The 14,376-nt window shown below is 46.7% G+C and overlaps 3 protein-coding genes across 3 annotated transcripts; 1 reads left to right on the top strand and 2 right to left on the bottom strand.

Moving 5' to 3' along the window:
* On the bottom strand, positions 1 to 1,513 carry LOC120657493 (translation initiation factor IF-2-like). Its single transcript, XM_039935816.1, has one exon. The coding sequence runs from the start codon at positions 1,283 to 1,285 to the stop codon at positions 671 to 673; it is 615 nt and encodes a 204-aa protein (XP_039791750.1). The 5' UTR covers positions 1,286 to 1,513; the 3' UTR covers positions 1 to 670.
* A 2,177-nt stretch (positions 1,514 to 3,690) lies between these two features.
* LOC120657491 (aspartate aminotransferase, chloroplastic-like) lies at positions 3,691 to 7,462 on the bottom strand. The gene is made up of 11 exons (XM_039935814.1): positions 7,209 to 7,462; positions 7,054 to 7,113; positions 6,059 to 6,253; positions 5,946 to 5,984; positions 5,744 to 5,833; positions 5,514 to 5,622; positions 5,282 to 5,391; positions 4,926 to 5,069; positions 4,681 to 4,847; positions 4,188 to 4,452; positions 3,691 to 4,075 (listed from the first exon to the last, which is right to left on the bottom strand). The coding sequence occupies exons 1-11, from the start codon at positions 7,269 to 7,271 to the stop codon at positions 3,944 to 3,946; spliced, it is 1,374 nt and encodes a 457-aa protein (XP_039791748.1). The 5' UTR covers positions 7,272 to 7,462; the 3' UTR covers positions 3,691 to 3,943.
* Positions 7,463 to 8,763: 1,301 nt separating this feature from the next.
* Positions 8,764 to 14,131, top strand: LOC120657490 (DNA replication licensing factor MCM5). Its single transcript, XM_039935813.1, has 19 exons — positions 8,764 to 9,019; positions 9,118 to 9,232; positions 9,310 to 9,453; positions 9,537 to 9,716; positions 10,194 to 10,292; positions 10,385 to 10,512; positions 10,603 to 10,708; positions 10,787 to 10,921; positions 11,050 to 11,127; positions 11,823 to 11,927; positions 12,008 to 12,099; positions 12,204 to 12,336; positions 12,455 to 12,550; positions 12,625 to 12,719; positions 12,859 to 12,949; positions 13,094 to 13,203; positions 13,317 to 13,446; positions 13,526 to 13,627; positions 13,713 to 14,131. Exons 1-19 carry the CDS (start codon positions 8,853 to 8,855, stop codon positions 13,794 to 13,796), a joined length of 2,190 nt encoding a protein of 729 aa, XP_039791747.1. The 5' UTR covers positions 8,764 to 8,852; the 3' UTR covers positions 13,797 to 14,131.
* The last annotated feature ends 245 nt before the right edge of the window (positions 14,132 to 14,376 follow it).

Genomic DNA, 14,376 nt, shown 5'->3' with positions numbered 1-14,376 from the left:
TAAGAAGCAAGAAGCCTTGAGATTTCATATCTAAATTTAACACACACACATAGTATATCCACGAGATATATCTTACATATGACCTTCACCTGACCACTAATATCACATAACTGATGACTTAGTTCATGACTCGACTAACACACCTCTACCAAAACACACAGATAAAACGCACACCAAACCTTCAATTATTTTGCGACGATAACCTAACCTGAATCACACTCAGGTCGTCCAGTAACACTAGCAGATCACCTAAACCAAACAGCTATTTCACACACTAATTTACCCACAACTGAACTCCTGAAAAGAACACCATCAAGAACAAAGTAACCATCCACCTGCCTGCCCTTGATCCACCAACCAGCCTAGTTATTCTACCTAAAGACATCAGATTTCCAGAGAAGCCAACCGAGCTGCAAGCGACTTGTGAACCTAACCACCACCAAATCCAACCACCGGTTGCTCGTTCCCCAACCCTTCCTCTGAAAAAATACCGGAAGAGGTTGCCGGAGCGGCTACCGGGAATCTGATCTGATCTGATCCGGAGATGCTTTCCATCGGATCCAATCTCCCATCAGGCGCTAACCATCCATCACCGGAGACGAGGGGAGACTAAACAGAAAGGCGACGACTTCAGAGGAGCGGACGCTAGTCCGGCGGTGGCCGGGCCGTGTCAGGCGAGCTCGCCGATGCGGAGGAGGCAGCGGAGGCTGCGGGTGGCCTCGGACTCAGCGCGACGGAGGAAGAAAGCCGGCATGGGAAGCGAGCTCGGCTCGGGCGCCGCGGCAGCAAACGCCGGGCCCGCGTAGCCAGCCGTGTCGGCCACGATCTTCTTCGTTGGCACGACGGCGGGCGCCTGCGGCCCGATCCGGCCAGTGGAGCAGACGACGCGCTGGTCAACAGCCGCAGCGGGCGCTGCTAAGACCGGCGCCGGGGCCGGGGCCGGGGCTGGGGCGGGAGCAGGCGGCTCCTCGCCGCGCTTGAGGATCCGGACCTCCTCCATAACAAGCCGCTGCTTCTCCTTCGTCGGAGACGGCTGCTTCCGAGCAGCCGGCCTCGCCGGTGGCGAGCGGCGGCCCGCTGCCGCTGCCTTAACGGGCGGTGACGCCACCGCCGCCGCGGCCTTAGGCGCCGGAGATGCTACAGCGGCGGGCCTGGGGGGCGGCGAGGACGCGCCCGCCGGCTTGGGGCTCCGGCGCCGGCGGGGCTTCGTCGGGGACGGCGTGAACGCGTCCAGATGCATCCGGTTGGACAGCGCGTCATGGGATCTGAGCACCGCCGTCGCCATGAGCGCCGGATCAGGACAACTGAGGAAGATTTGAGACGGGGGGAGGAGACTTCGGAACCAAGGGAAGGGAGGATGAGGACGCGAAGGCGCTGAGGTCACCGCCGCTGGGCTAACCCTAACAGAGAGGCGTGGGGGAAGAGACGGGGAGGAGAGAGCAATGCGAGGCGGAACGGGTTGCGATGAGGCGGCTTATATGGCTCGGAGACGAAGAGGGGGGATCAGGGATGCGTGCGTGGCCAGAACTCCGTTTCGAAAATTAATAAAAACGATTTTATTTTATTTTCGTTTCCTTTGGGGCTCGGTCGGTCGGGTGATTGGGGGGAGATTTTTTTTCTGCGTGGGCGCGAGCGGGGCGCCGTCGGATGCAGGCACGGACGGCCGCGGATGCCGTGACGCGTGCGCGGTGGGCCGGGTCTGGCACCGCCCGCCTTTGTTGAGTGGGGCCCGCCCTCGCGGTTTGGCTTTGGCTCGGGCGTGTGCGGTGTGCCGTGTGCGACGCATCGGTGTCGACATGGGCGGCTCGGTTATTGGTGCGGTTAGGAAGGTGCCCTTGGTGTTGCTCAGAATTACAGGACGTGCCATTGCCGGGATGGCGGTTCGGTACTGGTAACCCGTCTGTCTAGTTTGACCAGGTGTGATCATGCCAGAATTATTGTGATTGTATTAGCGAAACCAATAGAAATCACCGGGAAATATCCACCTCACTGATACAAAGAAACCAGGTGTGGTTGCGAGTTTCAACATGAGAAACTCAGGACATGCTTGTTCTAATGTTCTTTTATTTTCATCATCTAAAATCTACTCGTGGCACTGCTGGGGTTCGTTGGGAACATTGCGCCAAACTTTCCCTTTGACTCGGGCATAAAGAGGAGACGGGAGCAACAAAAGAAACTAAAATAAAATGAGGAAAAAAAAAGTAAGCGAGAAAATGGGGGCAGTTGCCGTGTGAGCCGCGCAAGTGGAGAAGGTGGTGGGCCAAGCGACAGCTGTGGTGGGCGTTCCAGCGGCCTGCGAGGCGGTTTCCCAGCAAGCACGCAGGGCCCAGCCCGGCGCGTCCTCATTTACTAATCCCACCCACCAATTATTAAACCCCTCCAATAATCCCCTGCTCCCTCATAATTGATGCTCGGCATCTCAAGGGTGTGGTTGGCATAAAATTAAAAGAAAAATCGCCTTTGCACTGTGGCCTATAACAACAAGGTTTGGCATCATCTTCCTTTTTCCAGATAATAAGAAATCTGTAATTTCCGATCCGTAATCTCACTCACTGCGTTCGGCAGGCTGGAGTTGGAGGCTGGAGCTGGAGTGGTGTGAGAGAAAAATATTGTTATCTGGCTGGTGGCTGGAGGCTGGAGCCGGAGCAATATTAGAAAGAAATACTGTAGCGCTGGAGCTGGAGGAGCCGAACACAGTGAGTATCTTCTATGATCCTCTCGATCACCGTATAAATTAACACCCCTTTAGCCTTTGTCATTATGCGCTGGTGGGGCCCTGCAGTCAGTGCCGAGGTGAGAGAAGACACGGCACCCCGCACCCAATACCTTTCTCACCTTTGGCGACCAAACTTTGAGCTGCCGTGGGCCCGCCACTTCCGCTCCGGCCCACATGTCATGGGTGGGCGCTAAGCGCAAAGGTGCGAGAGGAGGGGTATCGGTTTCATCACATGATTAAAGCGCTCAAAGAAAGGCCGGGGGGACACGTCAGTCCGTGGGGGACAGACAGGGAGACGAAAGGTGATGCCGACATGGGATGGTCGGATGGAGCGTTTGCTCGGCTCGCTCACGTTCACGTGCACCGCATGCCACCTCCACCGCCTTTGCTTTCCCTCTTTCCCCGGCATCGGGGCCGTCGACTGGACACAGGACGCGTGCGGCACGGACACAGCGCGGCCACCGCTGGACTGCTGGAGAGACGACGGCCACAGCCGAGCCGGGGTCGGCACGGCGACCACACGCCGCCACAGCTGGGTCTCGGCTGTGATCACGGCTGACTCAGGGAGTCCGTGGCATCGGCAGGCGGCAGCGACTTCTTACGGGGGCAGAATGAAGGCTTGACGATTGTCTAAACTGAGTGAAACCTCCGCCATTTTTTTTGCAGATGCAGAAATCATGGCAACAAAGGGAATAGGCAAGAGGGCTGCCAATCAATCAGTTTGGTGGAATGGCAACACCAAGACAAAGAGGAATCTTGATCGAACGATATGTCTCAGTCAGTTCCCTGTCACTACTAGGATCTGCATGATATCCTCTACAACCCGCGACAAGCTTGCATCAAACTCGCCACAAATGACAAACCCATCGGCCGTACCATCAAAATTTACCACAAGAATGCATAAACCGAAGCTCCTAAGAAAAATTCTGGAGCCCGCAACGTCCAATTGGCGGCCATCGAGCAAGCAATTTGCAAAACGTGAATGTTATGGGCAGGCGCAAGTAACATTGCCAATGCCATTATTTAATTAAGTATTACGATCCTGTAAATAGCTACTGTTACATGTAGCCAGGCACTTGAGTTGTGCTGTGATGACAAAAAATTATTTGTCCAAATTACACTGGGTGTAATACACCTGAAAACTATAGCTGGAAGGACCCAAAAATCCCAGCCAAGCGTCCAAGGACTCAACCGGAATAGCTTCACCTCAATTCTTTAGGCCTCTATCTAGCTGACATTGTGGAAGGAATCGATGATGGCGTCGGCAAGATAATCGCACTTAGCCAGGGAAAGTCCAGCTAACGAAATCCGCCCATCCTTGGTCATATAAACATGCCATTTATCTGTCATGTTATCACTCTGCAAATAAAAAGAATGAAACCATGAGTGTATGATTTTTATGTTTTAGTAATTAGTGTGCAATTGGTAGCTGAATAGCATGTGCCATATGCACAAGTAGAAACAGTTTTACCTGTGCTTTGTTCAGGCCAGTGTAGGAGAACATACCAATCTGCCTCAGAATGAAAGACCAGTCCTTGCCACTCTTGTCCTTTGCAGACAAACTATCATAGAGCTTCTGCCTTACATTCTTGATCCGCCCTGCCATTTGTTCCATCTCCTGCTTCCATTCACCAAACATAGTTGGGTCACCAACAACATTGGCAACTATCCTAGCACCATGAATAGGGGGGTTCGAATACATGGGACGAGCCAGACGTTTCAGCTGGCTCTTTACCCTGCAAGGAAGCATGGAATGTCAGACAAAAACATGCTTTACAATGCAAGCATAGGAAGATGATTTGCTTGTAAATTTTCCATATCAAACAACAATCGCACACATTAACTGTTAAATGTTTTACTGCTTACCTAAGTGCTGATCAAAATGTGTGTGTGATGTGGGTCGGGTCCAGGGGGGGAGGGGGGGAGTGGGTAGGCAGGCAATCAGCAAGAAAACAAAATATTACCTATCTGCAACTTCTGGTGCTGAGCAAACAACATTTATTGCCCCAACCCTTTCTGCATATAGACCAAGGTTCTTGCTGTAAGATTGTGCAACAAATACTTCCATGCCACGCTTAACAAAAAGCCTAACTGAAAATGCATCTTCATCAAGGCTTCCACTGGCAAAACCCTAAAAGAAAACGTACCAGTCAGTAGGAGGCAAATTGTGATAAACAATAAACAAAGTACACGAGTAAAAAATACGCACCTGATATGCAACATCAAAGAAAGGCATATGCTTTTTCTCTTGAATAACATCTGCAATTTTCTCCCATTGCTCAGGAGTTGGGTCTATTCCAGTTGGGTTGTGAGCGCAACCATGTAGCAGAACAAAAGATCCTTCAGGAGCAGCCTGTTGTGCAAAGAGGAAATGCATGGATAATGAACACTGAACAATCAATTGGTTTGTAGCAAAGTATTCGTTTTGAAAAGAAAAAAACTTAAATGAATGCAGCCCTAATTGCTGAAAGCATTACTCCCTACACCCAACAGACTTCATCATCAAAAGGAAGGTAGCCAGTGGTAATAACAATGCTGAATTTTATTGCAAGAACATCTAAGTACCTCAATGTCAGCTATCATTCCCTCGAAATCTAACCCAACAGTCTTGGGGTCATAGTACCGGTACTCTGACCAAGGTACCCTAGCATCATTGAAGATGTTCTTGTGGTTCCCTGTTAACATGCAGAATGAATGATATTCAAAGTCAGATTGACAAGACACCCCACGAAAAACACAAAAGTTCAAAAATCATGGCTCGTGAGTTGCACATAAGTCGTGAAGAATAGTTGCATACCCCACGTGGGTGATGATATAAGTACTTTGGCTTCAGGGAAGTATCTTTGTATAAATGCTGCAGCAAGTCGTAGCGATCCAGTGCCTGAGAGAGATTGAAGTGTAGCAACCTACAGAAGAAGAGTTATTAAATAAAGTTAAACTAAAAGAAGCAAAGGAAACACCTCACTATCAGCATTACACGAAACACTACAGGTACAATACCGGCAGCAAGTGCAGCATAGTACATACCAGTCCTTGCTTGATGACGGGGTTGTCAGCTCCAAGCAGTAGCTCTGCAGTTGCTTTGTTAAATGCTGCTAAGCCTTCAATAGGAAGATACTGCACCATAATCCAGAACTTTCCTTCAGTTTCAGATACATAAAACAAAAATAGACTAAGGAGAAATGAATTCTTATGACCATGCAACTTGAATTCCAAACTTCCACCGTACCTCTTTGTTTTCTCCTTTCTCCAACATAAGATTTTCAGCCTACAGCAAGCAAAAGAGAACATGAAGACAGGAACCTCTATTATTAACAAAATGCTGCTGCTGATTAGGCTCACCTTCTTGACTACATTGAGGACATAGGGCTGCAACTCTTCTGTTCTATAGGCACCAACACCAAGATTGAGCTTCAGGTCATTTTTATCTGCTTTAAAGGCCTCTGAAACCCCAAGAATTGGGTCTGGAGGAGCCATTGGCACTCCCTCAAAACGAGAAACATCCACTGCAAGGGCCATCATAACATGGCCAAAGCTCTGCGCTCAAGAAAGGAACAATCATAACTGAAAGCACAAAGAGTTGTCAAAGCTTCAGACAGGATTGCAAGACCAAACACTAAATAAAGGCGACAAAAATACAAAACATCACCCTCAATGAAGAAGAAAATTCTCATAACTAGCTAGCCTGTCAATAGTGATGTGTCTTAGCTTCAGCATAGGAAATTCAAGTGTGTACCAATCAACATAATAATCATTCCTATACAGCACTTGGTGCGTCATTTTGTTTATCATGAAATGAGGTTCTCAGTTCCTTTCAGAACTCTAAGACAATTATTTGCTTATGCATTGAAAGCACTTAAGCTCCGACAGCTGTGTTCATAAGTGAACTTATGATATTTTCTGCATGCAGAAACACAGTATGGAGCATATCTTTTCTTGCAGAAGTTATTAACGCAAGTAGTCCTCCATTCAAAGTCGATGATCCTGTGACATGCTTATAGATCAATGGTTAGCAGGACAATTCTGCTGCTTACCCAACAGTAACCTACATGCTTATATGGGAAGGCAGATAATGTCCTAGAAACCTGCAGTAACTGATAACATAGGAGATCACAGAGACTAGAATTCGGCAAAAGCTATTATAAGTTGTCCCAATTCATGAATGGCTAATTAAGAAACTGATGACTAACAATTCACAGACCATACACGACGATAACCATGGCCCATGGGCATCTCATGCTACAGCACCCAAGTAATTCACCAAATCAACTCCACGATCCAAATAAGCAGTACGAGGCTACGACTACGAGTAATTAGAAAGGGCAGCAGGCGGTCACCTTCCTCGTGATCCCCACGCGGCAGCCATTTCTCCCCTGATTCTTTCCCCCTCCAAGCACCTGCGCCCATCAACAAGCCATCACAGAAGACATTCAGACCCCGGACCAGTAGAGCAGCAAATGGGTAGGGACTGAGGGTTAGGGGCGGGCCGTGCCTTGGACCGGGCGGCGACGGCGGAGGCCGCCGGCGAGGCGACGGCCAAGGCGGCGGAAGCCATCTCCGGACGGCGAGGGAGCGGCGGATCGGAGGCGTGGGTAGCCTGCTGCTACTACTGTACTGAAGAGATCAGCGGATGGTGCTCGTCTCTTGCGTTTGTCGGATCAGGCGGAGGCGCGGAGCCGGGACGGGAGCAACCGAGTGGGTGGGTGGCGATTGGCGATGGCCTCGGTCTCTCCGTCTCCGTCACAAACTGGGACTTCGCGTTTTTTTTTTGGCTTTCCAAATTCTGAAAACCCACGTGAGGTCCTGTCCTGTTTTTTCAAAAAAATTTATACAGTTGCCGTCACATCGAACATTTAGACACATGTATAAAATATTAAATATAATTAAAAAAACTAATTACACCGTCTAACTAATTAGCACAAGCTTGAATTTTTTAAACCTAATTAGTTCACAATTAGACATTATTTATTAAGTAACAACGAAATGTGCTACAGTATCAAAACACAAACTTTTTCACCAACTAAACACACCTTGAGTGGGAGCCACTGTTTTTTTTTACCCTACTAAAACTAGATCTACGCTACCGCCACAGAGAGAGCAAATGCTAGCAAAACTCCACAAATCATCTTCTTTAGCTCCTTATTCAACGGATGTGTTGATTTCCTTTCGCGACTCGATTGCAAAATTGGTGTGGCCCAACTTTATGTGTTTGCTTTGCTAAGCATTCAATAAATATGGCTACTAGAGTACTAGGTATACGGCTTCAATGAAAAATAGATATGATGGATAAGAAGGTTTTGTCGAATTTATTGTAATTCCTTTTCTGGTAGGATCTATTTTGTATTGGTTTTGCGTTTTTTTATATGAACCAGGTTTAAAATACCCAAGTTGTTTTTTGTCGGGAAATGATGCTAGTGCTAAAATAGCGTTGATGGTATCTCCATTTATAAGTAGATCTAGGTAATATATGGTCTGCATGAGAACTGGTTGTACTAATTTCAAACAAAAGATATAACGAAATTCATTATGAATTATTTGGTCTGTAAGAAACAAGTGGAGAGCCAAGCAACAAGCTCTGTATACAGTGACCAAAGTTATACCCCATAGTCCATAGATGCTAGAAGCATAGAAAGCAGCTCCTTATGGAATTTGCACTAATACTGCATACTATCTTTAAACATGTCTGTCGAATACTGGATATATGATTCTTCTTTTGTTTTCGAAAAAGATATAAGAATATAACTGCTGGTAGGATGTTGTTTTATTTTCCTTTAGACCCTGAGTCGAATTTTGATGTAGAAAAAATGTTTTCCCGAGAGGAAGAAAAAACCATCTTTTTTTGGTTGTTGTTGCTGGGCTTTTGTTCAGTTCAGGATTCCATCCAAGCCTGACAACCAGCTCGGCCCATAACAACAGTCCTGCTCTGAAGTTTCTCCCTCCGCCGCCGCCAACCCTATCGAACAGGCAACGAGCAAAGCCCTCCTCCCGCCAAAACCTCCACCATTTTCCCGCCCAATCCCTCCTCTATTACCCTCTTCCCGCCACCATCCATCCCCGTATTCCCGTCCCCTCGCCGTCCTCCCAGTCCACACCCACGCACCCGCATCCCTCCCCCTATTTCGCCGCCGCCGCAGCCATGTCGGGTTGGGACGAGGGCGCTGTGTTCTACAGCGACCAGGCGCAATTCCCCCGCGGCGGCCCTGGCGGCGACCCAGCCGCCGACCTCAGCCGCCACTCTGCTCTCCGCAAGTTCAAGGAGTTCCTCCGCGGCTTCACCGGCCCCACCGGCGACTTCCCCTACCGGTACGGCCCTCATCACGCTCTCACATTCATTCTCTCTCTCTCCAGATTCGACGCTTCCATGGCGAAACAAAACTGATCCATGTGTTCATCTGGTTCAGTGAGAGCCTGGTACACAACCGCGACCATGTCACCGTCGCCATCGAGGATCTCGATGCCTTCGATGCCGAGCTCTCCGACAAGATCCGCAAGTCGCCCGCCGATTATCTTCCATTGGTGCGCTGCATTCTCAGAAATTTCGTTAGTTGTGTGGACCATCGAGCTCTATCTGACTCACATATGGGTCTGTGCAGTTTGAGACGGCTGCAGCCGAGGTTCTCGCAAGCCTCCGTTCGAAGGTCGCCGGCGAGACCGGGGAGATGGAGGAGCCCGTCACCGGAGATGTTCAGATCTTCCTCTCCTCCAAGGAGAATTGCCTGTCCATGAGATCTATTGGGGTCAGTTGTGGAACAATTCTAAACGGGACGATGTTGACAGTGTTCCAGAGAATTCATTTCGGTATTGTTGTTTGAAATTTCAGGCAGATTACATGTCGAAGCTGGTTAAGATTGCGGGAATTGCAATTGCTGCATCCAGAGTGAAAGCCAAGGCCACCCATGTAACTCTTCTCTGCAAGAACTGCCGGAGTGTCAGAACAGTGTCTTGCAGGCCAGGCCTCGGTGGGGCTATTGTTCCACGATCGTGTGATCATGTTCCTCAGGTATATTCCTCAGGTCATACTTGAGTATTCCGCGACTTGCCCAGCCATAAGAACTATTCTACTATTCCCCAGACTTGAAATCCAAGCAAGAAGGTCCGGTGCAAAAAAACTTTAATAAGATTGTTTTACATCAAGCTATAAATAACATCCGGAACCAGTGGCGAATCTAGAATTTGGATGTAGGGGGGCTTATCTTCCTCTTTTTCTTCTTCTTCTTCTTCCTCATTTTTCTCTTCTTCCTCTTGATTCATGGTTGAAAATTGTAGGGGGACTTTGGGGGCTCCATGGGTTGCATTGGAGTAGGGGGGGCTGGAGCACCCCCAGCACCCCCCTAGCTCCGCTGCTGTCTGGAACCTACTCCAAAACAATCTTACATGCGACAGACAAACCTCTTAACAGACTTGTTCATACTGCATTATTCGATCGTTAATGGTTATTTACTAACAGTTATGTACGTATGTAATTCCTTACCCTTAGCCTGGAGAAGAACCTTGCCCCCTGGACCCCTGGATTCCTGTCCCAGATAAGAGCAAGTATGTGGATCTCCAGACCCTCAAATTGCAGGAGAATCCCGAGGTTAGTTGATGTTCTTCCTTCATTGTAGTTTTGAGTCAAAGCAATCTGCTGCTAGTGTTGTTTGTGACTGACAATGACCTCCTTTTTGCTAGGATGTTCCAACTGGTGAGCTTCCTAGAAATATGCTTCTGTCTGTAGATAGGCACCTTGTTCAGACCATTGTTCCAGGGACTAGATTAACTGTTGTTGGCATCTACAGCGTCTACCAAGCATCCGCAAAGTATGACGAATCTGAAGCTTATTTTGCCTGTTTATTGATCTTAACTGTACCAAATACATGACTAATAATGGTGTTGCATTCATTTTGCAGCCAGAAGGGCGCTGTTGGTGTTAAACAGCCATACATTAGAGTTGTTGGTTTGGAGCAATCTCGAGACAATAACTCAAATGGACCCTCCAATTTCACTCTCGACGAGGTGGTTTCTTTCTCAATGTTTTTATTAATAAGGGAGTTACATGTACCCGTAAGGCTAATATTTCTTGCTGGCTTATAGGAAGTGGAATTCAAAGAATTTGCACAGAGGCCAGATGCATATGCCAAGCTTTGCTCAATGATTGGCCCTTCAATTTATGGTCATTCTGATGTCAAGAAAGCTATTGCATGCTTGTTATTTGGGGGATCTAAGAAGGTATACGTTCTTATCAAGTGACTTGTAGATTTTCAGAGAAGCAATCTTAATTCCATTTGATTTCTCAAAATAATTCCATTTACCAATTGACGGTGTTCTCATGCTATGCTTTAAACCTCTTTCTGCAGAGGCTACCTGATGGTGTACGTTTGAGAGGGGACATTCATGTCTTGCTTCTGGGTGATCCATCCACAGCAAAATCACAGGCAAGTTTTGTTTGATATTGTCATAGAATTTACCTTGATGGCAAAAATAAAGTGACAATAAAACTCACATCTGCGCCTGTGCTTTGGCATGGTGTGAATTGGTACTTTAATTCAGTTTAGTAACTTGACAATAATGCCTATGATTCTTTTGTCACTATTTTAAACCATAGTCACAAAGTTCCTGGGTCGACCGAGTCGAGGAACGGAGTCGAGGGTCGAGGGTCGTCACTTTATAAAATTGTGGTACGAAGGGGGTATACCTCTGTGGAACGATAAATTATTATGTGGAACGTGATCCTGATTCATCCGGGTCGATATTTTCGGGTCGATGCGTCTTTAAAAAGACAAAAACTATATATGTGCTACTAATGAAGAAACTAATCTGCACAAGCATATAAGAAATGTATAAAAAGAGTACATTTAGACAATAGTACACGTACTCGGCTCATTATCTAACAAAAACCACACCCTTAACCTTCTCATCCCAATTAAATCTGCTAGTAATGGGGCTGCGACCCCTCTCAAACCGGGACGCGATCCAATCTTGAATGGGACACTGACCCTCTTTGACCCCGACCCTCGAATCGGAACGGCGTTCCCGGGTCGTGGGACGAGGCATCGACCCCGAATCCTGTAACTATGTTTTAAACCGAATGTCCATAGTTGAGTGATATTGAATGTCTCTTTTTCCACAGTTCCTCAAATTTGTAGAGAAGACAGCTCCTATTGCAGTCTATACATCTGGAAAAGGTTCCTCTGCTGCTGGTCTCACGGCATCTGTAACGCGGGATAGTAGCTCGGTAGGTTTAGTTCACTCAATTGTTTGTTGTTTACCAAAGCTCTGTTTCCAAAGGTTGTGAACATTTCTTTTCCTCTGCAGCGTGAGTTTTATTTGGAAGGAGGGGCCATGGTTTTGGCTGATGGTGGAGTTGTTTGTATTGATGAATTTGACAAGATGAGGCCTGAGGACCGGTAGACATCAGTTTATATGTTCTTGTGGATTAAACATAATATTCTCTTCTTTTGGTGTGCTCTTTTGAAATCTTATTAACCTATTGCCCATTGTGTAATTCCAGAGTTGCAATTCATGAAGCCATGGAGCAACAGACAATATCTATTGCCAAAGCTGGCATTACAACAGTACTCAATTCAAGGACTTCAGTTCTTGCAGCTGCCAATCCAATTTCAGGACGTTATGATGATCTTAAGGTCAATGAACATTTTTTAATTGATTTTCTTAGTATTATTTTTTTAAAAAAAAGTGCAACTGTTCTAGTCATATATATGAAACAATTGATTTGACAACTTCTCTTTTGCTGTTCACCAGACTGCACAAGATAACATTGATCTGCAGACAACCATTCTTTCTAGATTTGATCTAATCTTTATTGTAAAAGATATCAGAATGTATGATCAAGATAAGGTATGAGGTCAAAATTTTTTCTTCAGCTTCTCTGTGGTATTCAAGAGACTAAATGCAACTTAAAAAATTTGCAGCGAATAGCAAGCCACATTATCAAGGTGCATGCCAGTGGTGCTGCTGCTTCATCCAAGAACACAGAGGCAAGTGAAGGAGAAAATTGGCTGAAAAGGTGTGGTTCGCCTTGCCTTTCTTGCACTTGACTTTATTTTCTTGGCTTCTTTTTCTCGAACACGCAGGAGAGCTGCGTATCAATATATTAAGAAGAATATTTTTCTTGGCTTCTTATGTATTATATTTTTTATATATAGGTACATTGAGTACTGCCGTGCTACTTGCAAACCACGGCTTTCAGAAAAAGCCGCTGAGATGCTGCAAAACAAATATGTTGAGATTAGACAGGTGCGCACTGGGCATTTTCACGCAATTAACTGGCTCTCGAGGATTCTATTCCTCTCTGTTCCAGATGTCACTCGCGCTACTGATTCAAATCCATAACTTCCTTGAAATAGATCTTTATATGTGTTTATCTTGTACATTCTGCAGAAAATGAGACAGCAAGCTCACGAGACAGGGAGGGCTGCAGCGATACCCATTACTGTGAGGCAGCTTGAAGCCATCATACGTTTGAGTGAATCTCTTGCAAAGATGAGATTGTAAGTACTAGTTAATCACATGCCACAACTGGAAGATGTGTGTATATCCATTCTCATGTGCTATGGCACGAGTTCACTCCATTACATATGACTGATGCCTGAATGACTCTTAGGACAAGTGTGGCCACACCAGAGCATGTTGAAGAGGCATTCAGACTATTCAACGTTTCCACCGTTGATGCTGCAAGATCTGGAATCAACGAGCATTTGAACTTGTCACCAGAGATTGCAAACGAAATCAAGGTTAATCTTTGCAGCCAGAAGTTAAAATTCATTTCTTGAACCTAGCATTTTCTGAATGCCTTCCATTTTGTTCTGACAGCAAGCGGAGGCACAAATAAAAAGAAGAATGGGTATTGGAAGCCACATATCTGAGCGACGGCTGATTGATGAGCTAACTAGGATGGGAATGAATGAATCCATTGTAAGTATCTCGTATTATATGGCTGAAATAATCTCCAAGTCATATACACTGGTTTTCTGATAATCTCATCACCAATGTGTTTCAGATCAGAAGAGCCCTTCTGATCATGCATCAAAGGGACGAGGTCGAGTACAAGAGGGAGCGCCATGTGATCGTCCGAAAGGCTTGATGGTGGGTGGGTGGAGAATGCGCATCAATGACATGGAAGGCGTCCTCTCTACTGCTGTGTGTATACCGTCACTGAAACTGCAACCCGTTCCGGGGAGGAGGACGAGGCACGCAGGCTCCGCAGAAGGATGAATGAACGAAGTTCTGGCCTGCGAGGAGATGGCAAGATGTGATCCTAATTATCCAGTGTGACTGACAATGTAGGCGCTTAGCTTTGGAACCAAGGCTCTGAACCTGTACTACTTACTATAACACCGTTCGTGGTTGCAAAGCTTGTTTTCTGCATCACAATTCACAACTCGATGTGTTGAAGAATCAGGCCATGCTTTCCCAGCATTCTGAGTGAGTGGTAGCAAGACAGGATGTGTGCATTCACAGGGGAACAGGTGGTGGTGATTGCTACAATACGAGATGAATTCAGGAAGAGTTTACAGGTTACAAGAAATTAGAAACAAGGCCGAACGCTGGTAGAGAAACCTGACTGACGTAACACGTAACCAGCGTCCCCATCTCATCTCTTCCCAGCGAAAGCACAGACGCGCACAAATATATGTTGATTTCTATGTGGAAGTTAAAGAAAC

The sequence above is a fragment of the Panicum virgatum genome, chromosome 1N, assembly GCF_016808335.1.
Source record: "Panicum virgatum strain AP13 chromosome 1N, P.virgatum_v5, whole genome shotgun sequence".
NCBI classification, from domain to species: Eukaryota; Viridiplantae; Streptophyta; class Magnoliopsida; order Poales; family Poaceae; genus Panicum; species Panicum virgatum.
This window is presented reverse-complemented; position numbering and strand designations above follow the sequence as displayed.